Source organism: Panthera leo, chromosome F2 (genome assembly GCF_018350215.1).
Source record: "Panthera leo isolate Ple1 chromosome F2, P.leo_Ple1_pat1.1, whole genome shotgun sequence".
NCBI lineage: Eukaryota > Metazoa > Chordata > Mammalia > Carnivora > Felidae > Panthera > Panthera leo.
Genome location: NC_056695.1, coordinates 51,781,478 through 51,809,443, shown reverse-complemented (window position 1 = coordinate 51,809,443; position 27,966 = coordinate 51,781,478). Strand labels below are relative to the sequence as shown.

The 27,966-nt window shown below is 33.9% G+C and overlaps 1 protein-coding gene across 11 annotated transcripts in view; it reads right to left on the bottom strand.

Moving 5' to 3' along the window:
- Positions 1-7,370: 7,370 nt before the first annotated feature.
- The window catches only part of OXR1 (oxidation resistance 1), a 362,974-nt gene continuing 342,378 nt past the window's right edge, over positions 7,371-27,966 (bottom strand). For 8 of the 11 annotated variants that reach the window (XM_042924407.1, XM_042924409.1, XM_042924414.1 and 5 more), the window contains 6 exons: positions 18,242-18,322; positions 16,302-16,427; positions 15,403-15,555; positions 13,058-13,153; positions 11,050-11,123; positions 7,371-9,158 (listed from right to left, as the gene is read on the bottom strand). In XM_042924407.1, the coding sequence (XP_042780341.1) occupies positions 9,023-9,158; positions 11,050-11,123; positions 13,058-13,153; positions 15,403-15,555; positions 16,302-16,427; positions 18,242-18,322 (666 nt within the window). In that variant the 3' untranslated portion in view covers positions 7,371-9,022. The remainder of the gene's footprint in view (positions 9,159-11,049; positions 11,124-13,057; positions 13,154-15,402; positions 15,556-16,301; positions 16,428-18,241; positions 18,323-27,966) is intronic. The other 3 variants (XM_042924410.1, XM_042924411.1, XM_042924416.1) reach the window with 1 other exon arrangement.

Below are 27,966 nucleotides of genomic sequence, written 5' to 3'. Positions count from 1 at the left end.
CTCAGATTTAATGTGTCTTAGAAAATTCTAAAAACAATAAAATGTGAGGTTATAATTCTTACCAAATACAATGAAAGTTAGTAAATATTACGGTACTTTCGTGCTAAATACAGAATTTAACGTCAAATTATGATACCTCAAAATAGTAGACACTTGAATTGCTAGATAATAGGTTTAATATAAAGTATGGATTAAACTACTATAGGATTATCTTTGTTTTCTTGTGTGATTCTCTTTCAAACTGAAAGTTGCAATATCTTCTTAAAGAAGGATGTACATTTTTGTTTCCATAATAGATTCTGTTAAATTAAAAACTAATGACCAAAATTTCCAAGTAGAATCTCATATAAGATGTACACTTCTATCATGGTGAAACCTACGTCAACGTTTGAAGTCATGCACAAGAATAAAATATATTTTCTGTATTTTCTGATATTTATATATTACTATTTTAATATGTTATAATGTTACATTCCACAATACCACTTTCTTGTGTTTGAAATACAACCAAATTGTAGAGTACAATTGGTTACTTCTAGCATCAGTAGAATTTTTCGACCAAGGCTTCAAAAGAATTTCCTCATATTCAACTCTGGACAGTAACAGTTTATGCAGGCACTGATACAGATTATTCAAACTTCAGTATATTTGAATTTGAAGATGGAGTTAGAAAGTCTTCTCAGTGAGCCTATGTGAACACTCCGCTGAATAAGGTGTGGCTGTGAAATGAGAAAGCTAGTTTCCTTAAAAGGAAAAATGCCTGCTATGCAACAGGTTTTCATCCTAAAACTCCATGATAAGAAAATCTATAGTTGGAAAACTTAGAGCTGTTAGACAAAAAAAAGACAAGAACCCCGATGGCAAAAGTCCTCATAGATATTTTTCATAGCCACCAAAATAATGTATGAAATAATTACACATGAAATACACACCATCAATAGCATTGTACCAATGGTAATTAAAAAAAAAATTTTTTTTAACGTTTATTTGAGAGACAGAGACAGAGCACAAGCAGGGGAGGGGCAAAGAGAGAGGGAGACACAGAATCTGAAGCAGGCTCCAGGCTCTGAGCTGTCAGAACAGAGCCCAATGCGGGGTTTGAACCCACAAACTGTGAGATCATGACCTGAGCCGAAGTCAGATACTTAACTGACTGAGCCACCCAGGCGCCCCTACCAATGGTAATTTTAAATCCCCAATAATAAGCAATATTCAATTGGTTTTCAAAACCAAATGTTTAATGCCTTTCAACTTTTAGAACTTGGATGTTTTATGATTTGCTGATTCCCAAGTTCACCTTCTTACCATTATGCCTACTTAACCGGAACAGGAGGGAAATTCTGCATTCAGGTTTTCTCTTCCCCACACTTTGTTGGAGGTGGGGCCGCACCTATATTCTTCGTTTGCTTTTTCTGCTTCGAACTTCCCAAACTCGTTATTTTTTTTATTAAAAGAAATTTTTTAATGTCTTATTGTTTTTGAGAGACAGAGAGAGCAGAGTGCAAGTGGAGGAGGGGCAGAGAGAGAGGGAGACACAGAATCCAAAGCAGGCTCCAGGCTGTGAGCTCTCAGCACAACCCCCCCAGGGGCCCCTTCTTTTTTTAAATACTACCAACCGGTATATCAGGTGCTGATTCTCATATCATGTGGGAAGAATTCTGTGTAAACCAAATTTTTGTGTCAATGGGAACTCATGCTCAGGGAAGTATTACTGTACTTTATTATGTCATTCTGTTCAGGGACAAGAGGAACAGATCATCTGGCCCCCGCTAAAGTGGCCTCTCAGGGTAGATGCCCCCTTGATTCCTAGAATGTTTTTTCAGTACTTTCAATTAATTTCCATAAATTTCAGTTCCAATTTAAAAAATATGCATGCATGCATACATATATATACACACTAGATTATGTGTGTATGTGTGTGGAGAGACAGAGACAGGAAGAGAAGGAGAGAGGGAGAGAGGGAGAAAGAGATGGAGAGAGGGGGAGAGGAAGAGGGAGGGAGGGAGAGAGAGAATAATCAGAAATAATGAAACTGACTTCCTGTAGGGATGGGTGGAAATGAGTTGAAAGAGAATTCTGTAGAGTTTTGACTTTGGAACCCTTTAAATCCTAACATATACAAAAAGTAAAATTAAATAAATGACAGATAAAACCCTAAAATTGAATATAAGTAACAACCCAAATTCTATTTCAAATGATTAATCACACAGAATGAAAAGAGGGATGTACATAACTCTTGAATACAATACTTTGATTAAATACTTCAGTCTAGGGGCACCTGGGTGGCTCAGTCGGTTGAGCATCTGACTTCGGCTCAGGTCATGATCTCACAGCTCGTGGGTTCAAGCCCCGTGTCGGGCTCTGTGCTGACAGCTCGGAGCCTGAAGCCTGCTTTGGATTCTGTGTCTCCCTCTCTCTGCCCCTCCCCCGCTCATGCGCTGTCTCTCTCTCTGTCAAAAATAAACATTAAAAAAAAATACTTCAGTAAAGATAAAAGGCTGCAAAAGAATATTCTACTTTTGTTGTGAGGGTATGGGTGTAGCAATTCTGAAAATATAATGTGTATACTGTCAGATTAAGCAAATGAGTAATATACTGATATCCTCACTGTGGGAGAAGAGAGATATAAAAAGATTTTTTAATGTGTGAGCTTGATGAGGGGCCCAAACTCACAAACCGTGAGATCATGACCTGAGCTGAAGTCGGACGCTTAACAGACTAAGCCACCCAGATGCCCCAAGGAGAAGAGATATAAACATGAAGCGAGGAAGACAAGGAAAAATTCTGTAATGTTAGATTGCAATTGGAGGTGTTAGTGTGCATTCATGATGTGTGAATTTACTTCCTATCTTTGTCTCCTAAAAGGCCCTAGAAGCAATGCCACCCCAGTAACAATAAGCACATCTAACGTTATTTCCAAATATCATTCTCCTTGAAAAGAAACATGTCTACTTGGAGAAATGGCTGATTCTAAGATTGGGTTACAAAACATAAAATCTGGAACATCGTACTGTACCAGAAGCAAGCACTCAAGAAAAGAAATGTACAGAAGTCAGTTTGACAGGGTACTTATTGGTTAAATAGAGCACAGAAATGGATTGTAATACTTTCAATTAAAAAAAAAATTAATTCATACCAATAATACATATTCTTAAATGATAAAAGAAAGCTCTTACAGCAAATGCCAACTAACAAATGTGCTGGGAATGAAAGAAAAATCATTTTACGATCATTTCTGTAATTCAGGCAAGAATCTTCAATGGATACCAAAAACATTTTGTAAATTTGGAGAATAGATTATGGTATTAAAGTATTTCCCCACACGTTCCTTATTAATTACAAAAGGAAAATGGTAGTAGTGGAGAAACATAGTGGACACTATCTTAACTACTCAAAGCTATTATTATTCACCATTAAGGGGATAAACATACATATGTAGATTCTAATATGATGCAGAAGACATGACATCACTTCTGGGGTTTTCTTGCCAAAGATGCATAACCACAATATGGTTAAAATTTATACAAATCCATATTGATGGGCATTCTATACTCCTGAGTTCTTCAAATATACCCACTGTCATAAAACACAAAGAATGAACTCTTCCAGGTTAAAGGAGATGAAAAGAACAACTAAGTGCAGGATCCTGGATTGGACTACCTATCAGGAAAAATAATGCTTTAAAGGACATTACGACCACTTGGTGAGATTAAAAAATGTTTTGCATATTAAATCAAAATATTCTATTATGTTAAATTTCCTGAATTCAGTCACTGGACTGTGGTTACATAAAAGGACGTCCTTGTTCTTAGGAAATGCATGCAAACACATATGTGAAGTATAATAGAATTAGATTCAGCATAAATAGGTGAGTGGGTGGGTATGTGGAAGGATGGGGAGGTGGTGGGAAGAGAAAACAAAGGGTTTTGTAAACATTCTAACACCTACTCTTGGTAAACAGATACATTACTGGTGCGTATATATCAAGGAATTAAATTCCTGGTCAAAGGCTCAGCTTTACTAGATACCAACAAGAAAATTTTCCAAGGTTGTTCCACTTCACATTCCTTTTAAAATAGCTTTTATTGGCCATTTTAATGCTCGTAGGAATTGCCAAAGTCTTCTGCCTTTTTTGTTGAACTTTTTTGATTAGTAGTCAATTATACATTGTGCACTTAAGACCATCAGATCTGTGTATTATACAAATATTCTGCTCTCTGTTGGTTGCCTTTTCACTTTTAATGATGTCTTTTGATGAAGAAAATATCTTCAAATTTTAATGTAGTAGAATTCATCATTCATTTCCTTCATGGTGAGTGCTTGTGTGTCCGACCATTTAACAAATGTATGCATATTTTAAGGTCATGAAGATATTCTCCTGTGTTTTTAAAACTAATAGCTCTAGGGGCGCCTGGGTGGCGCAGTCGGTTAAGCGTCCGACTTCAGCCAGGTCACGATCTCACAGTCCGTGGGTTCGAGCCCCGCGTCAGGCTCTGGGCTGATGGCTCGGAGCCTGGAGCCTGTTTCCGATTCTGTGTCTCCCTCTCTCTCTGCCCCTCCCCCGTTCATGCTCTGTCTCTCTCTGTCCCAAAAATAAATTAAAAAAAAAAAAAAAAAAAAAAAAAAAAAAAAACTAATAGCTCTACTATTTACCTTTCCCATTTAGATTTACAATCTGTAAGTAACTTTTGCATGTGGTGTGAGATGGGTCAAGATTGTTTGTTCCATACAGATATCCAATTAACTGAGCACCATTTATTGAAAAGACTGTCCTCTCCAGCAAGCAACAGTGTCTTTTCAAAAAAAATCAGTTCGTTTCTGGACTCTTGATTTTGATTCTTTTCTCTAAATCCTTTTACTAATACCACATTGTCTTATCCAGCTTTTTAACAGATCTGATATTCAAGATCACAGCCTCATTCTTCAATGCTGCCTTATTCTGTCTCTAAATTTCCATATAAATTATAGAAATCAGCTTAATTTCCAAAAATAAACCTGGCTGAGAATTTCATTGCCAACATAGATTGATTTTGTAGAACTGACATCTTTCAATATTGTCTTCCTATCATGAATATGGCATAGCCTTCCAACTTATCTTCTGTTGTTATATATCCAATATTTTCAATGGTATTACAAATGGTAATATTTTAAGTTTCATTTTCTAATTGTTGGTTGTATATGAAAAATGGAAGGTTTTTATATTGAACTTAGTAACCTTGCTTAAATCAACTAATGAATTCAAATGGTTTGATCTTTTTGGAATTTTCCATGCCCACAATGATGTCATACACAAATGACATTTAAAGTTCTTCCTTCCCAATCCTCATGCCTCTTCTCTTTGTTGCTTTTTCACTGGCTGAAACTTCCAGAACAATGTTGAATAGAAGCGATGATAGCAGTTATCATTGTCAGGTTTCCTATCTCTGGGAGGAAACTTTTAAAAAATCACCATTACAGATCATGCTTCCTGTACATTTTCCAAAAATAATCTTATCAGATTAAGGAAGAGCCCCTCTTTCCTAGTTCACCAAGTTTTAATCATAGACTGGCACTGAAATTAATCAAAAGCTTCGTTTCTATGGAGATGGTCATGAGACTTTTTTTTCTATAAATGTGGTAAATTGGTGTTTTAAAATGTTAACTGCTCTTGCTTTCCTGGAATAAACTTGATTTGGTTATATTATTCTTTTATATATGGCTGATTTTGATCTGTGGTTATTTTATGTAGGATTTTATATGTGTTCAAATGAGACTGTTTTATAACTATTTTCTTGTAAGGATTGTAAAGTTTTGGTATCAAGGTCACACTGGTCTCAAAAGGCAGTATCAGAAAGTCTCTCTTTTCTCAATACCTTGGGAAGAGTTCATCTAATACGGACACTTTTTTTTCCCTTTAAATACTTACAAGAATTACCCAGTGGAACCATATGGGCATAGGGCATGGTTTTTCTTTTGTGGATTTTTTTTTTTTTTTTTTTTTTTTTAAATTAACAGATTCAATTTCTACAATACAAAACCTGTGTTTCTTCTTGGGTCAGGTTTAGCAAACTGTTTCCCAAAATGTTTTTAATCTACACTGTCAAGTTTACTGATACAAAGTTGTCCACAGTATGCTCTCTCTTTGAAGTCTAGAGGCTTTAAATTCTTAACAATGGTAATTTTTTCTCATCTTGCTAGAGGTTTATTAGTCTTAGTCTCAGATTTTGTCTTATATACTTGTTTAAATTTTATTGAGTTCTGCTATCTTTAGTTTGTCCTCCCTTCTATTTTCATTAGGTTTAATTTCTTGTTCTTCTAGCTTCTAGAGATGGAAGGAAACTTCGAGTCTTGTCTTCTGCCTATCCCTTAATATTACTATAGCCCCAAGAATTTATCTCAAGAATTCTCTCCAGTCAGTCTATAATCTCCAAGGGTGTTTTATTCATACATTATGGCTTCAACATACCTGTATGTCGTTGATTTTAAAATCTTTTTATGAGAACCAAATATTAACACTCCCCATCAGCTCTCTGATTTCTCATAACCAATCTAAGTTCCCTGTCTGCTGCTTCTTTCTCTTCTTTGTACATCACTCCTATCAATGGATGATATGCCCAGTTGCTGTAAGTAAAATACCTGAGAGCTAGCCTTACCTCTTTCTGACATACAATGACAAAATCATATTAAACTAATTCCTAGATCCACGCCTTTTTTTTTTTTTTTTTCCATGCATCCTTCTTGATTGCCATTGCTATAATTCTTATTCAGGCCTCATCATTTTTTCTCTGGACTTCGTAACAGGCTTATTGGTCTCCTTGTCTCTAGTTTTTCTCTCTACAAATCTAATTTTCAGAGACCTTTCTAAAGTGTAAACTTGATTGTGTCATTCCTCCACTCATATTTTCTTAGTTGCTCCTATGAGATAAAAAAACAAAATCTAAATTCTTGGAGTTGCACACAACAGAACTCTTTATGGCATTAGTCTTACCTTGCTATGCACTCCCCACCAAAAGAGAAAACATAATTTAAAAATATCAAATGACTTACACTTCTTCACATGTCAAGTGCCCTCTCACTTCTTCATTTTTTAAACTATGCTGTTCTCTCTACTAAATGCATCCTTCTATCACTATTACCATTACCACTGTCACTACCACCACCCCAAGCTGCTAGAAGCAGGTTTTACACATGAACCACAGCAGTATGTTTAATCAAAGATTCCTTAGATATGAAAGCAACTTGATTATTCAATAAATCCAAACTCGAATTTGTATTTATGTATTTAATTTTATTTGGTATACACCACTATGACCTTATTATAATTGAAATCCAATACAGGATTTTCTTTTTTTAAATGATTAGTCAACTCCACAAAGACAATAATACTGCTGTGGAAGACCAAGGGAGAAAACGATATATTTATTTACAATTCTCTATACTGTAAACATTTAATGTATATACTGTTACTAACTTATGAGAGAGCTTTACATACACAAGGAAATGATGCCCACATTTCTATTCATATTCAGCGATAGCATATTAAATAGATCAGATTTTCTTTCCCATTAGTATTATGCTTTCTTTAGATAATTATCTAAACTTTCAAAAGATCTAAATATATTCAAGTCCTATACAACTAAAACTACTAAAGCCAACATATTTGGCTTATAATTTCCTTTTTAGAATAATTTAAAGTGCTATAAGCAACCTGGCAATCGACACTTTCTATAAGAACAAAACTACCTTTAAACATTAATTTACAAGATAATATACACGGTTTATCTGGAATAGCTGAAATTTCAGCACAAGGTCACTGTCACATGTATAACAGCAGGATTTTTTTTTTTTTTTTTGCATAACATGAAGCTTTGAAATTAACTGATGAATGACCGCCACAATGGCATATTATTGGTTTCCTACAAAAGAGGATAAGAACTACTAGTATATTCTATCTTTTTTTTTTTTTTGAGGTCACTTGACAGTAAATTTGCATATTCAACAAGTCTACTGAGTTACAATATTGTCTACTATAATCATTGCCCTTTTATAACAGCAAATGCTAATGGTAGTTAATAACATATACCACTCAGAAAAACACACTTTTTTTTCCATTTGAACAAGAACCTATATTTTGGGAGGTGGTGTGCAACAAGGCTAAAACAATGGAACTATAAAACAGTATAGCTGACACAATATGTTGAAGGAATATGCATCTGTTTCATAGTTTTTGTACTTATAATGCCCTGCTAAGCTACAAATATGCAAATAGTATATTTTCTTGCTTGATATATTAAATCCAGTAGAATCATCAAGTTCTCATTCTCCTTTGTATTTTATAACTTTTCATCAGATAATTCAATCATGAAAGCATATGCCCAAACCTGCAGATCATGTGCATTGTGGTCTATCACAATCAGAATTCTCCTCAAATTTCATTTTTATTAAAATGAAATTGAGAATACCTGCAAAATTAATAAAGAGAATGCTGTAGTAGTGTGAATTAAAATTAGAACTCAGTGGTTTATGGAATATGCATAATTTTGGCATGTGTTCTTTTTTCCTTCATAAGGATGACTAAGTTGAGCATGTCCAAAAGTCACCTGTGCCAATGTCACAGATATATCTCACAGCATTATCTAATCTTCATTCTCTCAATGCTCCAATTAGACTCCTCTAGTAAAACAATCAACATAGTTTTAAAAACAATAAACCAAAATAGGTCCAAAAAAAGCACCATCCTATTAGGAGACTGAGATAACACGGATGGTAGATGAGGTGGTCACTATGATCAAAATGCTGCCAAAATTCTGACAAAACCCAAGCTGTTATACTGTGTGGACCCACATCATGGTCTAAACCTGAAAAACCCTGGGACAGAAACATGATTTTAAAAATAAATTCCAAAATTAGAGCTGTAATAAATGGTGATACAATTAATTTTAAAGCACGAGTGACATGTTACGTTGTATTGCTTCTTGAACTTTCCAAACAATGCTTGTCCATGTCAGGTTTGGGCCAATATCCTGCTAAGACAGCATTACATTTATTCAAAAGCCCAGATTTCAATGTCTTGGATAAAGAAATCTTCCTTCTTAGAAAGTGTATGATTCCCAAATGTTTTACAAGAATGGCTTCTTCCATGGTAGAGATCTCCATCAAGCCAAAGGGCAAATTCTCCCCTGCAATATATAAAAGAAAATAGTTTTAACAATAATCTCTTAATACTTATGCCCTAAGTTATACAATAATTACTGCAGAGGTTGTAAAATAATAATTTAAATGAGACGTTTCAATATTCAACAACTCTAAGACCATCAATTTCTTAAAACACTTTCATACTCCTTTCCACACTGGTACAAGGCAATTTTGTTTTGTTCACATCCTATTATAAAATCACTTACTATACAGATCAAGTAATAAAATGAATCCTCTAAAATTAACTTCACATAGAATCAGCTTTTTAAGACACGTGCCTCTCTTTCTTTGCCTGGTACTATGCGTTTCTCTTTGCTATATAGTTTTAATGTATTTGACGTAAGTTAAATATTTAACATGAATACTCCCTATCATCTAACATAAAATGTGTGGTTAACGTTGAGAGTTCAGTCTCCAATTCACAGCTGAGGAAACTTTAGACTTGAGTTTGCTCAAGGTCCCATGGGTGATATATGTTGAAACCAGAATCCAAATCAGGTCAGTCTAACTCCAAAGCCTGCATTTAAGTCCACCATGTCATGATTTAGATTTCTTTGGGGCTCCTGTTTGAAATTCTGGTGTACCAAGTCCCTGTAGCTCCAGGTTTCTGAGCCTGTACTCTCCTTCTCTAAAGAGTGTAAACTTGTCTTAATTTGTTACCAAATGACTCAGTGTTTACTTTAGCTTGTTGTAATCATGTGGAATAATCAAAATCAAGTTCTAGCAAAAATCTAATGATATTATGTTATTTTCAAAGATTGGAGGCACACTTAGCAGCTTTAAAATATCAGCCATTTGCTTGTAAGGCCTTCCTGGAGAGCTAACTGAATCACATTAAGACTACCCTTTGGGGTGGGGCTGAATGACTGCCTGCACTCAACCAAAAAAAAAAAAAAAAGTGCAACTGGAACATATAAACATACGTTGATGCAACAACTAAAAATAACATGGTTTTTAGTTACCTGGTTATGTCCTTCAGAGAAGGCTATGATAACCATGGTTATTTTTTAATCACTGAAATCCTGTCTTCCAAATACCTATCTATAGAGAAGTTGTAAGAGAATTTATTTGAACCACCCAGGATAATGAATATTCTTACAGGCTAACAAGATTCTGCAGCCTGAATAAATTATTATTATATATTCTCAGCTGTGCAAAACAAATAAATAGTACTTTATGTTTGGGAATTAATTAGCATACTTTATGTCTGATCCTGAAGGACAGAGAGAAATACCAAAGGAAGGAGCTGGCGTTTGCTACTAAGCACTATCCGAAAAGTCTAGGCCTGGAGGAAGAGCAAGCGACCTTCAAAAACACTGTAAAGACTGAATGAAGGTGGGATCCCAGAATAAGTAAACAGAAGTTCTCACAGTGCTTGCTACGCAAAAGAATCAAATCAAATAACTGACTGACTCATACTGTTAAAAACAAAACGAGTAAGAAAACAAATCCTGAAAATCTGGAGGAATTTCACAAATCTTTTGTAGGAGAACAAATTTCTACTATTCTCTGACGTATTAATCCAAATAGTCTCCCAGGGTAGAAGAAAACATTTGGAACTTTTTTTATACATTGGGAGAAACAACATACCATGTTTTTTTTGTTTTCGTTTTTTAATCTGAGAAAGTCTAAGGTATTTCACTTTCAAATACCAAGGAGGGAATCAACTAAACAGCATTTTAAACTGAATAAACAAATATTTTATCAAGAGCTTCAAATACTACTTAAGCACCTTCTTGTAAATATATTTTCTTAGTCATAATATACAGACTATGCTCTAATCCCAAAACGTTCCAAAGATAATGGATTTGATAAATAACACAAATGAATAAAGTTTCTTTAAAAATCTCATGGTAAAATGTTCACAAGACTTACCCTCCACCACCAAAAGCTAGTGAATCCATGTCTCCTTTGATAAAAAACATATTATCTCCTGTCCACTTAAAGACCTACGTAAATAAAAAGAAAGCTTTAAATATGTGGATGAAAATGGTGACTATACAGAGTTAGTTCTCCTAAACCCCAAATAATTAACAAAGCCTAGACTGACAGTAAGAAGAATAATAACAAGAACAGAAAATTGGGCAGAAGGGCCCGGTGCTTTGGGCTTCAGTGTTCATAGGACTAAATTTAAAAGCACATAATCTTCATTTCTAATTCCTCAAATCATATTATCTCTTTACACATACTTCTCTTTTCTATGTGTCCATCAAGAATCGGATGGTTATCGAAAAAAGCTGAAGTAGAAAAATCAGTTAAGAAAAACTGATTAAGATGCCATTAACTTCTTTTAAAATTTATTTTGAGAGAGACAGCAAGCAAGCATGGGCAGGGGAGTAGCAAAGAGAAAGAATCCAAAGCAGGCTCTGTGCTATCAGTGCAGAGCCTGACTTGAGGCTCAATCTCATGAATCTAACTGTGAGATCACAACCTAAGCCAAAATCAAGCGTTGGGACACTTAACCAACTGAGTCACCCTGGCGTCCTTAGATGCCATTAACTTTTATTTAAACATTAAAACAAATGTACATTAATTTGATAATACTATGATACAAGGCCAAGGTCTTTTTTTTGGATACAGATTTGCCTACCATCACTCTTATATAAGCCCATTACATATGTTTATGATTTCTAGTTTCAATTTTATTTATTTATTTTGAGAGAGAGCATGTGAGGGAGGGGAAGAGAGAGGGGGAGACAGAGAATCCCAAGCAGGCTCCATGCTGTCAGTGTGGAGCCTGATGTGGGGCTCGATTCCATGAACCATGAGATTATGACCTAAGTCAAAATCAAGAGTCAGATGCTTAACAGACTGAGCCTCCCAGTTGCCTCTCTAGTTTCAATTTTTTTTAAGAGCAGTAAGAACATAAAAACACGTAAGAAATCTGAGGGGAAAATTTCCAGATGTCGATATTCTTAAATATTTTTTAATAAATAAACTTTCATGTGACTTTTACCTAAACTTAACACAACAGCAATTTCTAGTATGTCACCTTTATCAAGTTTTTCCTATTTATTACAGTTTTGACTTTAACATTCACTTTTTCATAGTTCTGTAACATCTAATTAATTATATTATTATTATCAGGTAGAAACAGCATAAAAAGATTTGAGAACAAGCATAAGTGAACCTTAAAAAAATCTGTAACAACGATAAGCTTCCAGGTAGCTGTAGGCATCGGTTGGTATGACGGAATGGAAGCATGGGTTAATCATACCCTTTCTATTTTGTTCATTATTAAAAATGTTTCTAAAGACCACTTTTTTTTTTTTTTTAATCAGCTGTGTTGGTTACCTTTTTCAAGATTATAATTTCATCTGTTAGGAAAGGTTTGACATGAACTTTATTTAATGACCTAAGATGCTACAATTGTATGCAATGTTTTAAGCACTCAACATATTCACTAAAATTCATGTATATCTTTACATTTTAGACCTTACTGGCATTGGAATGCATTCAATTTAAGTTACTCAAGCCATAATAATGAAAAAGAAGTCATGTAATCACTTTTGATTTAAAATCAAATTATATTTTAAGTTTTTAATACATACACCATGAAACTTAGTCATTTAGAAGTTTTTAAGAATTTCACAACGGCAATTCAGAATAGTAACAATGATGTATATACATAGTCCTTACTGAGACTATGATGTGTGTTGGGCACTATGCCAAGTGTTGTATGTATGACTCTCATTAAATTTTCAAACCATCCTGTTACATTTTATGATCCCCATTCTATCTATGGATAGGTGAACCTCAAATGGTCAAAAAGTGCTGTTATATTTATTTAGTAAAAGGCAGAGATGAGAGTCAAATGCAAGTGTGTACGACTCCAAGGTGCATGTTCTTTTTATACACTGAATATTGGAATAATTGTCCTTACCTCAAACTCTGGACAGAATGTAAAAACAAAGGTCTCTCCAGTACCATAAAAGCCATCACTCACTTTAAATGGCTCAGATGCTAATGCACCAAAGACCTTAGGATTAAAAAAAGGCATGTTCAATGACACAATTATTAAATTTGTTTCATTAAGCATGATTTCATTATTTATGTTTAAGTAAAATGCAAAAAAAAAAAAAAACAACCCAGAAATGTAATATAGTTTTTATCTATTTCTACTTAAAAAGGGAAACATGATCAGCTGTTACAAAATTTGCATTATTGCCAAGTACAAAGCATATCAGCTTCTCAATAGGAAATTTTTCCTAGTTTTGAAATCTTAAAAAGATGCTTATAATAACAATTAAAAAATCTTAAAAAGTGATTATCATATTTCAGGAGAACTTACATGCACGATACATGTACAATAAGGATAACACAATTCAGTGGTATTACATATAGCACTTAGGAAGGCAAAAACCCTTCAGTACAGGTAAACCTTCTGCTACTCACAAGGTATGCTACTTTTGTCTTCATCAGGCCATAAATTCCATGAAGGAAGGCCCTGGGTCTGAATTGCTTGGACCTGTAATGCTATGCTGCTCTTACACAGTACAAGACACATAGTAAAATAACCTAAAAAAAGAATGAGTGAATAGGAAACCTGGACAAGTAATTTCAGTGCTCTGGGTCTAAGTTTCCACATCATAAAATGGGAAGGTAGAGAGTTTTATGGATGATTTCTTTAAAAAAAAAAATATTTATTTTGAGAGAGAGAGAGAGAGATAGGTAGTACACATGTGCAAGCAGGGGAGGGGCGGAGAGAGAAGGAGAGAGAATCCTAAGCAGGATCTGCTCTGTCAGCCCTGAGCCAGACGTGGGGCTTGATCTAACAAACCACAACATAGTGACCTAAGCCGAAATCAAGAGTCGGATGCTTAACCGACTGAGCCACCCAGGCACCCATTTATAGGTGATTTCTATAGTCACTGTCTCCCCTGATAATCTTTTACAGTCTTAATTTAAAAAAAATTTGTTTTTTTACATTTATTTATTTTTAAGAGACAGAGAGAGACAGAGCATAAGTGGGGGAGGGGCAGAGAAAGAAGAACACACAGAATCTGAAGCAGGCTCCAGGATCTGAGCTGACAGCACAGAGCCTGACGCGGGGTTTGAACTCACAAACTGTGAGATCATGACCTGAGCTGAAGTCGGATGCTCAACCGACTGAGCCACCCAGGCGCCCCTACAGTCTTAATTTTTAAAACAGACTTTCTTATTGAAAGGTGTACATTATACAAATATAAACACACAGCTCAACATGGAATTGTCACAAAGCAAAGTCCCATTTAACTTCTTCATTTAGACCAAGAAACAGAACATAAGCACTTCACAAGGTGTGTTTGTGCCTCCTGTGCAGTACCACCCCCATTGCCCAAAGGAAGCTACTAGCCTGAATACCACAGATTTGTTTGGTCCATTTATGAACTTTCTTTAAATGGAATAATAAGAACATTACTCTTCAGTGTCTGATTCTTAACTCATTATGTTTGTGATACTCATCTATGCTACGGCAGGTAGTAATAGTTCATTTTCATGCTGCAATTACCTTTCATTGGGTGTATAACTTTGGGGAAGTTGATGAAATTCTTTTAGTCATAGTTAACTTTTCTTTAAAACTGTGATGATAAAAGTATCAATCTCCTAGGGCTCTGATGACTAAGTAAGACAATGCATATCAAGTGATTAATCAAGTGTGCATAAAAGCACAATTAAGGGGTCAGTAGTAGTGCCTTGTTTTTTAAATTAATATTGCTATTTCATCCTCTCATTGTTCTCCAATCCTAGTAATTGACCCCTTGCTATTTCAGGAACAAACCAGTATTTCTCTTGCTTATCTATGGTCTTGTTCTTGGTATCACCCTCACACAATTATCTTCAATTTTCAAAAGTTTACCTATGCTTCAAGAAGACTGTGTCAATTTTCACCCTTTCCACAAACTTCATTCTTATCTTGTCCAAATAGATATGAACAACCCTAACTCTACACACTCCTTTTGCTTTCTCTAGGTTCTTACTACACGTGGCATCATATTTTGCTTGTCCAAGGAGATACTGGTATACTTACATGTTCTTTTCTACCAGACTATAATCCCTTTAACTATTTGTGCTCATATCTATCCTCTGTAGCACTCAGCAATGCCTTGTATATTAGAAGTATTCAATAATTATCAGTTAAACTCAATAAAATGTACTAATAAAAGTTATTTTTATAAAAAATATTAAAAGTTACTATTATTATAATCTCTTAAAGGGTAAGGTGTCTACGTAGTGACTTTTTCATACCTGCCCATCACTGTCTTTAATCACCATCAGCACTGGGGTGTCTAAACCTGTCATTGTTCGATAAAGGGTCTTCAAGCTTGTGCCATGCTTCCCGGTGCCATAAACAAGAGTCCATGGATAGCCAATTGTTCTTGGTGGAAGATGCTTGGTAAGCTTTGAAAATTAAAACATTAACATTTAACTTGCTAACTAATTGTCAATGTTCAGAATACTAATGCCAGCTGCAATTTCATGGTACTTCATAAAAAGTAGGCTACAAAAATAAACAGTATATCCTCAAAGACTCAGAGATGTTTGAAGAATAACTATGTATTTCTCAGCATGAAATATTAACTGTCGCCAGGAACGGACAAGGATTAGAAGAGAGACAAGAAACAGGGATTACTTATTGTTTGTGCCCTCTGTATTAAAAAAAAAAGTTCTAAATGGACTATTAGCTTAATTATTAATAACCTCTCAAATAACAGGCTCTAGAGACAGACTATTGGAGATAGAAATCAAACTTCAACATTTTATAGCTGTGTGACTCTGGACAAGTTACTAAATCTCTTTATGCTTACATGTCTTCACATATAAAATGTACACAGTAAGAGTATCCAACCTGTATAGGTGCTGCAAACAATTATAGGAGATAATCACAGAAAGCAATTAACTAGTGCACAATCTGAAATTAAATTTTGGCTATTACAGTGCCTCATCTAAATTGCTACTGTTTATTTTAATGTCTGCTCCTAATATCTTCTATTACACTAGCTGCTATATTTTGTTTACATTTTCTTCCTGGGAAAGGAAGACTAATAGCAATAACCCTGCTTCTTTAGTTTTGAAAACAACTGAAAAGAGGCTCCTTCACTCTATAGGTATATAACCAGAAATGCACATATGTGGGTACGTCATACCTTTTCAATTTGATCTGGCAGTAAGAGTTCACTGGGATCACTTAGGTTTGGTCGAAAAGATTCAGACTCCAGGTCTGCTTTCACTGGAGCAATCTGCTTTGAACTTATGTCTTCTCTTGTAGTAATCTAAAGAAGTAAACAGCAGCAGCATGTTAATATAAAATTACAACATGCATTAAAAAATTTCTGCCTTTTGAGAAAAATAAAACTTTGCACCTTAAAAATGGGGGCTAAAACTTTAATTTAGGATTTTAGAAGGCAAAGGATACTCCATGTAATAACAATGGCATACCCAATGTAGAAAAGGATTTTTTTTAACTATAAGCAGATATTTTCTCATCTACCCTATGATGGATAGATAATGATTAACATCCATATTTCTGTGTAAAATGAAAAGTCACATGCACACTTTAATTTTGCTACTGAAGGGCAAAAGTGAATAAGCTAGCTTGCTATTAATCTATGCTACTTAAAATAAGTGGGATTTTTTTTTTCCATGGCAAACATAAAGTTTGTCAAAAGTAATTAAGGAAGCTTTCTGGGTGCCAAAATTTTAAAGAATAGTACAAGAAAAAATATAACTTTTTCTCAGTATGTGTGAATGCATGGATTTATTCACTTCATTGACAAAGTTACCATTATTTTTAAAATTGTCTCATTTTCACTTTCTAAACACTGCTTTTTAAATCTAGTTTTACCGCACAATAAATTTACAAGTTTTTTCATAACCGTATTTTAAAATTAGATGAATTTGATGCATTACAAAAGAATATATGCTTTTGCTTGACAGACAAGAGCTGATATTCTTAAAATGATAAAAATGTTGATTAACTCAAAGCAAACTCCTCTACAATTTATTCTGTTGACACTTTTTCATATTAATTTTAATATATAAAACACAGTAACATTAGAAAATAAAAGATATAAACCATAATTATTACTGATGAAAATTTTAAATTGAAAACAGAATTCTTTTGGAGCAGATAACTAAAATGCAGCAATGCACAGCGACTGTGATTCCATTAAGAATGAAATCTTGCTAAATTATTTTGTTCCTTTTAGATTTCTTACCAAACCTAAATAGCGTATATTTTCAACCAATACATGTCCTAGCACTGTATTGTTTTTTGATGAGAAGTTAAATTATATTAAATCTTTCACATCATCATGTTTTACCCTTATTTTAATGATGATGTGAAAAGTTTTAAAAAATCCAAAGCAGCATGAGAAGCATTAAAAGAAAAAAACTCAGTAGTTCTAGCACAGCCATGAAAGTATATTTCGTTAAGAAGAAAGCACACAATAATACACAAAACTGAAAAATGAGTTCAATTGTATCACTCTCTTGTTTATAAAAAAAATCACAAAGATTAATTCATGGAACTTTAAAAAATTTATCTAGTTCTGATGCCAAGAGTATACTATTCCAAAGTATTTCTAATACCAACCAGCAGTTCTTCAAGAAAAACAATTTATCTCATTAAAATATTTGATGTGGGGTTGATACAACTGAAATAGACTTGAGGAAGAGAAAATATTTAAGCCTTGCTATTCATTAAAGGTTTTTAAATTTTCCAATAGTACCTCATCTTTCAGATTCTGTTTAATAAAGATTCAATCTCAAACCCAAAACATTCTTCCAATGTTAAAACTAAATGAACACTCCTCATTGCTCTAAGAAACACACAGTAGTAAGAACAGTTCTACAGTGACAGAAAATTCCTCTGAATGTTTTTAAAGTGAAAAGATGACAGAAAAGATAATCCTAAAGCTCTTCAAGACAAAACTATACTCTTTAATACAAAAAGGAATTTTCTGATGGGTTATTTTAGTGCTGCAGTCAAAACAAATCCTTTAAAAATGGGATTTGCCCTGACGAAAGACACTAAAAACAGGGAGTGTTCAATCTCCGGAGGGGTTTAAACTACTGAATGGGGCACCTGGAGACGTCTGCAGAGTGTGCGCAGTTCTTCAGTATTTAGAGCATCGATCCTGCGGTGATACTCAGCCACTGACACTACCTGAATATGGAGACAGGAAGACAATAATTCCACTGACAGTTGAGAAAAATAGCCAAAACAAAACAAACAAAAAAAAAAAATGGAGAAATTTAAATGGAGAAAGAGAATTGTAATCAGGGTTTCTTTCCCCACTCCATGCTGAAAATCCAGAAGATTTCTGTATCAAACTACAGCGAAGTGCACGAGTGGGTTTAAAACCACTACGTCCAACTGGTTCACAATATAAGATTTACGAACTGCTTCATATAGACAGAATTTGAGTAAAAAGAATTATAGTTGCTTATAAAGGAAACACTACAGAAAACAACATGCTTTGCTAACATCGAAGATAACATAAATCATAATGGTGGGTATCTTACAAAGAAAATAGTAACTTCAACTTTCCCCTCCAAATCAGTTTAGCTCAAACATGTATCCTAATGGTATGCTGGAAGAATTTCTTCTAGGCAAAGTAAGAAACATACTTATCCTATATGATCTGTATCAGAAAAAAGGGGGAGTGAGAATAAGATATGAAGCACATTTAAAAACCTAAGGCAGTAAGAAAAATAAGATCCAGAAAGTAAAAATTAGATTTTCAAAAGTGTACCTAATCAACAGTATCTTCTCAGTCATGTCTACTTCTGTCCTTCACATGATTGTTTTCAGTTTTTGTCTTTCCTCTATATTATTTCTTTATGGTTGGTACTGCAGAAGCTATTTGTGACTAAAGCTTAATGACATCCCTACATTCTAAATTTCTAAGAAAATCTCTTTATCTTCTATAATTGCCTAGACCAGTCTCTTGAATAATGAATTAGAAAGCCATATATGACAGATGAACATTATTACAAAAAGTTCACAAAAATGACAAGTTCTCTCCGGTTAACACAACAGAGACAGCTTTCTCAGACCATTACATAATTCCCAAAACAGAAACCATAATATAGTGAACTCTGGTGGTGTCATACATATGGGCTAACTCTCCTGAGCTACGACAGATTCCTCTTGTGATCAATGCCGTTTAGCCACTGGCCCATAAAGAGTTTAGACGTCTAACCTAGGTCTTAAAAAGCTCTTATGCTAGCCAACCAAAATAAATTAGCCACCAGTACACATCAAGGTAACTCTGAAGAGTTATGTAAACCTGTGGAAAGCCATGAAAGAGATGAAAATAGTAAAAAGGAAAAGAAGCTGGACTTCTGTTTTGGCACTGTATTGACTTTTATAAAGCAACAATGTGTGCCATAAGAAACCCCAAATGGGTATGATCTCCAGCCCTGGAGGATCAGATGGATCTGGGTTCCGGCCCTTCTTTATCTATTTTTCCATAAAACATGGAAATAAAAAGACCACATACAAAATAAGTCTTTTTTATGAAATAAAAAGATAAAATAAAATGCATATATAAAGGACTGAGTAGATAGAGAACAAACTATTGGTTGATGGAGGGAGGTGGGTGAAAGTTGGGTTACATGGGTACTAAGGACGGCACTTGTCACAATGAGCACTGGGTGTTGTATGTAAGAGATGAATCACTGAATTCTTCTCCTGAAACCAACACTGCACTATATGTTAACTAAAATTTAAATTAAAATAAGAAGGAAAAAATTAAAATGAAAAATGAAAAAAAAAATAAATGCAGTATGGGATCCTGGAATAGAAAGGGGATATTAAGTGAACATCTGGTGAAATTTGAATAAAGCTTATGGTTTAGTTAAAAAAAAAAAAATGGACAGAACTTTTAAAAGGCTTAAATTAATGGAGGGATATACTATGTTTGTGTCTAGAATACTCAATATTGTAAATATGTGATTTTCCCTACGAGTTGGTGTATTGATGTAATGCAACCTCAAGGAAATTTAAGAACATTAAAAAACATAGCAAAGGATTGAGTACAGTGCCCAGCACATAGTAAATGATAGCTATTATTATTAATATTACTTTTACTTAATCATTTTTCACCAAGCACCCTAAGGACTAAAGAATGTCTGAAGAGTCTCTTTATGTATGTATGTTTGTATTTACTTACTTACTTGAAGTTTATTCTGAGAGAGGAAACAAGCAGGGAAGGGGCTGAGAGGGAGAGAGAGAATCCCAAGCAGGCTCCATACTGTCAGCAGAGAGCCTGACTCTGGGCTGGATCTCAAAAAATGTGAGATCATGACATGAGTCAGACCCAGGAGTCTGATGCTTAACCAACTGAACCATCCAGGTGCTCTTCCTTACTTATTTTTGGTTTTTATTTTTGATAGTAAATTATTTCAGTTTTGGGAGCTCAACTATCTTATATACTGACTACTCTGAACTTAATTTTAAATTTCAGTATTAGATATATTAAAGACCTTTCAGGGCGCCTGTGTGGCTCAGTTGGTTGTGTCCAACTTTGGCTCAGGTAATGATCTCATGGTTTGTGGGTTTGAGCCCTGCATGGGACTTTGTGTTGACAGCTCAGAGCCTGGAGCCTGCTTCAAATTCTGTCTCCCTCTCTCTCTCTGCCCCAATCCCCACTCATGCTCTCCCTCCTGCTCTGTTTCACTCTCAAAAATAAACAAACATTAAAAATATTAAAAAAAAAAAAGACCTTTCAATTAAGAACAAAAAAATTTTCAATAAAGATGAAAACAAACTAGGTTCTAAAAAAAAAAAAAATCACTGCCTTGCTTTTATGTGGCCAGTAAAAAGGCATCTCTACAAAATATTCAATGGCGAATTATATTCTTCTTTTTCCCCCCACAGCATTCAATCTAATCAAGTCTCCGCGCCAGGAGTTTTCAAGTTATAGGACATACCTACTCCTCTGCATTCTTTCTACTCTTCTAGTTAACACTAATTTTACACTTATTTCTTAAAGCACCTTCCTTTACCATGTCAAATACATTTCTTCAATGGAAGGAAAATTAAATTATGCTCACAAAAGGAATCACTTATAGTCTAACTGTATCAATGTCACTGAGTTAGGGTTATCAGTGAGGGAAGCATGACTGCCATTCTAAGTATAAGCTTGTAACATGTGGTAAAGTTATAGTTTCTTTAATGTCACAAATCTACCTTTTCTGGTTCACACTTCTTTTGCAAAAAGTATTCTGGGACTTATAAACTAATCACTTCCTTAATTCTAAATATTTCCTCATGCCATGATGAATGAAGATACATAAAACTGTCAAAAGAGTCTGTGAATTAATAAAGAAAAAAGGTCTGAAATCAAGTAAGCACAGAAACATACATCATCTCAAAATACATGAATGTAGAGATACAGATTCCTAGTATATATGATGGAACTGCAATTAGTCTTAAATTAATTTTTATCCCCTTGGTAAACCATACTCCACGTACAGAATTTATTTACCCAAAAGATTAAACCTAAGTAGAAAATGGACACATTCCTACAAAATGTCCTACATACACCCAATTATTAAGGGTGCAGAGTTGAAGAAACCAAGATCTCAATGAAAAGTGTATTCACTGTCTCACTAGAAAGTCATTTCTTGAGGAGTACAGTGTTTTGCACATACTGCTAAAACCCCCTCTATGGAAACTCAGTAGTCTGACCTGCTCTCTGCACAAGTGCTACTCTCCAGTCTTTTCAGTCTGACAAAGGACTCTCACATAGAGAAAGTGTTTCTCTAAGCATTTATTTTCACAGAATACAAATACAAAGACAGGATTAAGTCTGTCCATCTCTATTACAGAGGAACTAACAACAACCAGTACAGAACAAACGCTACAGCTAGAGAAAAGGTACAGCTGCTGTCAGTGCCACAAGTTCCTCTCCTAGACAAAAAGATCAATATTATGGTCTAACAGTCCTCCTTCCAGGATGTTCCAGTACTTCCCCATGAGATTACCCCACAAACAAACCAAAACCTCCCTTCCTCTAACTGCCCGGCAAGCTAACAAAACCTGGTAGATAACTGAATGTGCTGTTTTTATTCCCTACTTTCATTCTTTGGTGAAGGGAGATAGAGTAGAAAGAAAAATATTACCTAATCAATGCCATTTAGACTTACTTTGGTACCCAAAAATATGTTTGACAAGGAGGAACTGTAAGTTTAGGTTACAGTAGCTAACAAAAAGGGCATACAACAGCGTTCTTGATATCATATAACCTTCTGTTCTACACATATACAACAAAGTCTTTATTACAAAGTAAGACCTAGATTATGTTAAAACTTTGCTCTTTTGCCTTAAACCACTACTCTCAAAGTAACATTTTATGGGACTATAATAAATAAGGTATAAAAGATGCAAATAGAGAATCATAAATTAGAAAGCCAAAAAATAGAAGAGGAAAAAAAGATGTAATACACAATGAATTGAAAATAGAACATATTATCAAAGTTTTGATTTGAATAAATCATCTATATTTAAAGTTACTTCCTCTTACATATATTTGCAAGTGACTCCTACTAGATTTTTTGGAAGAAGGCAGATATATTCACTGTTTTTTTAATCAAAAAGAAACCTGTTAACTACTCAAAACCATTCAATTACACTGTGTGTATGCTGTTTTAGCGTTTTGGCACAATAAATATAAGAAGTGAATGTCATATAAAAGGGAATAATCTTATTTTCTACATGGTATATCAGGGGAAAAGAATACTCATCACATAATCTTGAAATATATAAATCCATCATTGGCAGTTGGGAGACTTCAAAACTCCTCTAATCAGTAATTTACAAATCCAGCTGGCAGAAAATCAGTAAGAACATAGCTGAACTGAAAAAAACCCTCAATTAACTGGATCTAACTGACATATACAGACATATACAGACTACTCATCCAACAACAACAAAACAAAACACCTTCTTCTCAAACTCACATGGAACATTCATTAAGATAGACCACATTCTGGTCCATAAAACATATGTTAACAAACAGAAATCATAAAAAGTATGCTCTCAGACCACCAAAGAATTAAACTAGACATGTGTAACAGAGAAAGAGTGGGAAAATCCACAAATACTTTTAAACCACACATTAATGCATAGTCACAAAAGTCCTGGGAGAAATTTGAGATGTTTGAAGATAGAAAAAAAATTCCAAAAAGTATCAACAGTTTGGGATGTAATAAAGGCAGGAATTTAGAGGAAATTTTATAGCATAGAATGTATATATAAGGAAAGGACAGATCTAAAATCAACAATCAGCTTCTATCTTAGGAAACTAGAAAAAGAGCAAATTAAATCTGAAGTAGAAGAAATAAATAGTGAAAAATTAGAGCAGAAATCAATGAAATTAAAAACAGAAAATCAAGAGAGAAAAATCAAGGAATCAAAAAGGCAATTCTTTGAAAAGATCAATAAAAATCGATAAACCTCTAGCTAACTAAAATAAGTGAGAGAAAAAATATATCAGAAATGTAGAGGGGCCATCACTATTGATCCCATGGACATTAATTAGAAGGATAATAAAGGAATATTATAAATGGACTCAATACCCACAAATTTGATAACCTAGATGAAATGGACCAATTCCTTGAAAGATACCAACACCAAAACTTACAAAAGAAAAAACAGATCAATGAAGCAGGCCTATATTTATTTCTTCAAGAAACTGAATTAATATTATTAACCCTCCAAAACAGAAAGTATGAGGCCCAGTCCTAGCCAACTAAAATGAATTAGTTACCAGGAAACATCAAGATAACTCTATGAAAAGCTATGTAAACTTGTTGAAAGCTAGGAAAGACATAAGAATTTTAAAAAGGATAAACTGGACAGAGTTCCATTTGTGCCATTATTATTATATTGATTTTTGCAAAGCAACAATACATACACTATGGTAGCTGACTCTGTACTTAAGAAGAAACTCAAAGTAGTTATGATCTCTAGCTCCAGAGCATTTGGAGTGAATCCAGATGGATTCACTGATAAATTCCATCAAATATTTAAGGAAGAGATTACACTAATTATCTACAATTTCTTCCAGAAAATAGAGGCGGATTAAATATTTCCCAACTCATGACCTAAACATCTTAACAGACACCTCACTAAAGAAGATATACTGATGGCAAATAAGAATATGAAAAGATGCTCAATAGCATGTGTCATAAGGGGAATATAAATTAAAATAATGGGATATCACAACATACCTATTGAGAATGGCTAAAATTCAAACCACTGACATCAGATGCTGGTGAGTATGTGGAGCAACAGGAATTGTCATTCACTGTTGGTACAGTGAAAAAAGGTACTGTCACTTTGGAAAACAGTCTGGTACACTGTTACAAAACAAAACATACACTTATCATACAATCCAGCAATCATGCTTCAGGGTATTTGTCCAAATGAGTTGAAAACTTAGGTTCACACAAAATCTGCAAATAAAACAGCTTTTTATCACTAGTGTCAAAACCTGGAAGTAACTAAGATGTCTTTCAATAGGTAAAAGGATGAAAACAAACTGGTACATCTAGATAATGGGATATTAAGTCAGCACTAAAAATAAATGAGCTATCAAGCCATGAGAAGGCAGTGAGGAACCTTACATTATCTTACTTACTGAAAAGCCATTCTGAACGCTATATACTGTGTGATGGCAACTATATGATACTCTAGAAAAGGCAAAACAACAGAAACAGGAAAAAGATCAGTGGTTACTAAGTATTCTGGTAAAGAAGGAAAAAGAGAGGCAGTTTAGGGAACTTTTAGGGCAGTAAAACTATACTGTATCATCCTATAATGGCATATGTCATTCCACAGAATGTACAACACAAAGAATAGACCTTAAGGTGAACTGTGGACTTTGGGTGATAACAACGTACATTAGTTCACAGACTAACAAATATGCCATACCAGATGTGAATACAAGATGTGAATAATAAGAGAACTGTGTGTGTGCTGGGGGACGGAGGGGCATATGGGAACTGTCTTTCCATTCAATTATTCTGTAAACCTAAAATTGTTCCAAAAATAAAATCTATGAATTAAAAAAAAAGCAAGAGAAGGATAAGCACGAAATTCAGAGAAATGGTTACCAATCTGGGGGAGACATGAGATGAGATGAAAAAAAGACACATAGGCTGATATAACTGCATTGGTAATGCTCTGGTTCTTAAGTTGGATAGTGGGGTCACACAGATACTCATTATTATGCCTCATAACTTGCATATGCAATAAATATGCTTTTCAACTAGTAAGTCAAATAAACAAAAATATTCTACACTGAATATACACACATATATCTTTTAATTAGGTTGCTGACTAGAACTAGGCCGATTAATAAATTTCTTGTGAAAACGTACTACAGGTGAGCAACAAAGTATAGCACAGAAAGAACACTGGATTTGGATTGAAACCTCTGCTTTAATTTCGGTTCTGCTTTTTACTAGATTTGTAACCTTGAGCAACTGCATTTAATTGCTCCATTTCTAGTCTTTTAAACAGAAATAATAGTTTAACCACTTCAGGAGGAATAAATGATAGTATATGTAAGGCATATATAAAATAGAGACACTAAATGTACAAAATAAACGTTAATTCCCATTCCCTGATTATGTTGTGAAGATTTTGAGAGACAATACAGCTAAGAATTTAAGGGCACAGGTTAGAGCCAGAATGCCTTGACTCAAACCATAGCTCTAATCCTTACTGGTTGTAGTATGACTGCTATATGCCTCTATTTCTTAAATGGAGATGAGAGTAGCAATATTCACAATGAAGATGAAATAAAATAAATGATGTTAAGTGTTTAGAATAATACAGTGTTATTAGAAGTACAGAGTATGATAACTATTTTTCTCATAAACATGATTATTATCTTGAGTTAAGGTCACTGGAAGATTTTTACGTTTAAAGTAGCTCTTTTTAAAATTCTAGGTATGAACTAATTCTTGCAGAGATGTAAATAATTATAGGATTTTTCTCCTGTGTTTTCATACATGAAAGCATAAGTACGAAAACAATCTGTCTTGTCATATATAAGGTCTTAAACAGAAAAAAAAAATGATTAAATTAATGAAGTATTGATAGAGATAAAACAATGTTGCTATATTTAATGATTTGTGACTTCAATCTGATTAAGCCTAAATTCTTATTAAAAATAGGCTTATAACATTCAGGCAAATAATAATTTATTGACAGACACAAAAAGGCAGGATACAGCATATGGTTACATCAAATATATAGCTTCAAATAAATGGTTAGAAATCAAAGCATAGGTTGTTTGTCAAAATAAACTCTAAAACAGCCTTAAAAAAAATAAAGACAGTAAGCATGCTTGATCAATATGGTTCTCACTGAAACTAAATGGTAAAGGTTTTTCATTCCATGTATCTTAGAACACATTTACCTATTAGTTATTAGTTATGTTTCTGAGCCTGAAATTAACTCATTTATAAAATGAAAATAACCTACATCTGGTTAACATGCAGAGTTACTGTAAGGTGAAATATGATACTACATAAATGAGCATTTAGAAAATCGTTCTGGTTTACATTCAAATACATCCTGGTGAGATAAGGAATGGACAGAGTCAAGCTGTTTCTGTGTTCTATGACAGTTTAGTTCAGTGACCACTTCATACCTGTTTCCTCATCTTTAAAATGGGGAGTAATGCTGATTCTGCAAGGTTATTGTGAAGGTTAAATGAAATAATACATAAACTAGATGCAAGGGCAGAACTGAAGACCAGTGAGAAGCATGCTCTCATATCTGGCAAAACCACACATTAACTTCCTATAAGGTTAAAAACAGGAAATGGTGAGTGTGCTAATAATAATAAGTATGTGATGCACATTACAATGTCCTGTAAAATTCAAAACATCCACAATTTTGCTTGTATTTATAACAGATTAAACTGTATTAAAGTCTTAGCAAACTAATGATAAACACTTATTTGACCAATCAAAAAATACATGAAGGCTCCACTATTCTTGGTTTAAAGAAAGAAAAAAAAAAAAAAGCTGTGTTACCTATTCTGATAAATCTGATCACAATTTTAACAAATTTAATCATTTCAGATGGCTACATCCCTCTGTGCTGATGTACTTTAAAAACAAAAATTTGAAATTAATCAACTTAAAAATAAAAAGACATAACAAAGTACTCTCAAACCCAGTAAAAGGTAACACCAGTGAAATAAGTTTGGTATTTTCACGAGCTTAACATTTATGGGTGACAGGTTGCTTTGGAGACATCTTCCAAAGTTATTCTTGGCTGTAAGTATTTATTTAGCTTTATTTAAATTACCCACAATTAAAGTAAAAATAAAATTAATATTCATAAGGCAACTTATAATCCTAAATTACCATAGAAAGAACTGGCAACATAAGTTTCTAACAAATAATGCACATGTATTTTTACTGAAAACAACAGGAATCTCTAGTAAGGTTGAGATTTTCTCCGTACTAGAGTATCTTTTAAAGTTTCATTATTAGTTTAGCACTACTGGAAACTTTTTGGATAGCTTAAAAAAGTCTTTTCTCAAAATTATTAAAATAATAGTCTTTATACACAATATTATAAATATATGTAGTCTTCGATCCAGTCAATAAAAATTAAAGTTAATTCACTCTGGTTTTCTACTCAATTTATTTTTAAGAAAAAATTCTGAATATTTTCCTACAAAGGTCAGCTTAAATTAAAAAATTAAGGCAGCAAATAAAGATTTGATAACTTCCTGTTGATGTAAAATAGGAAAAGCAAAAGACTTACAAAACAAA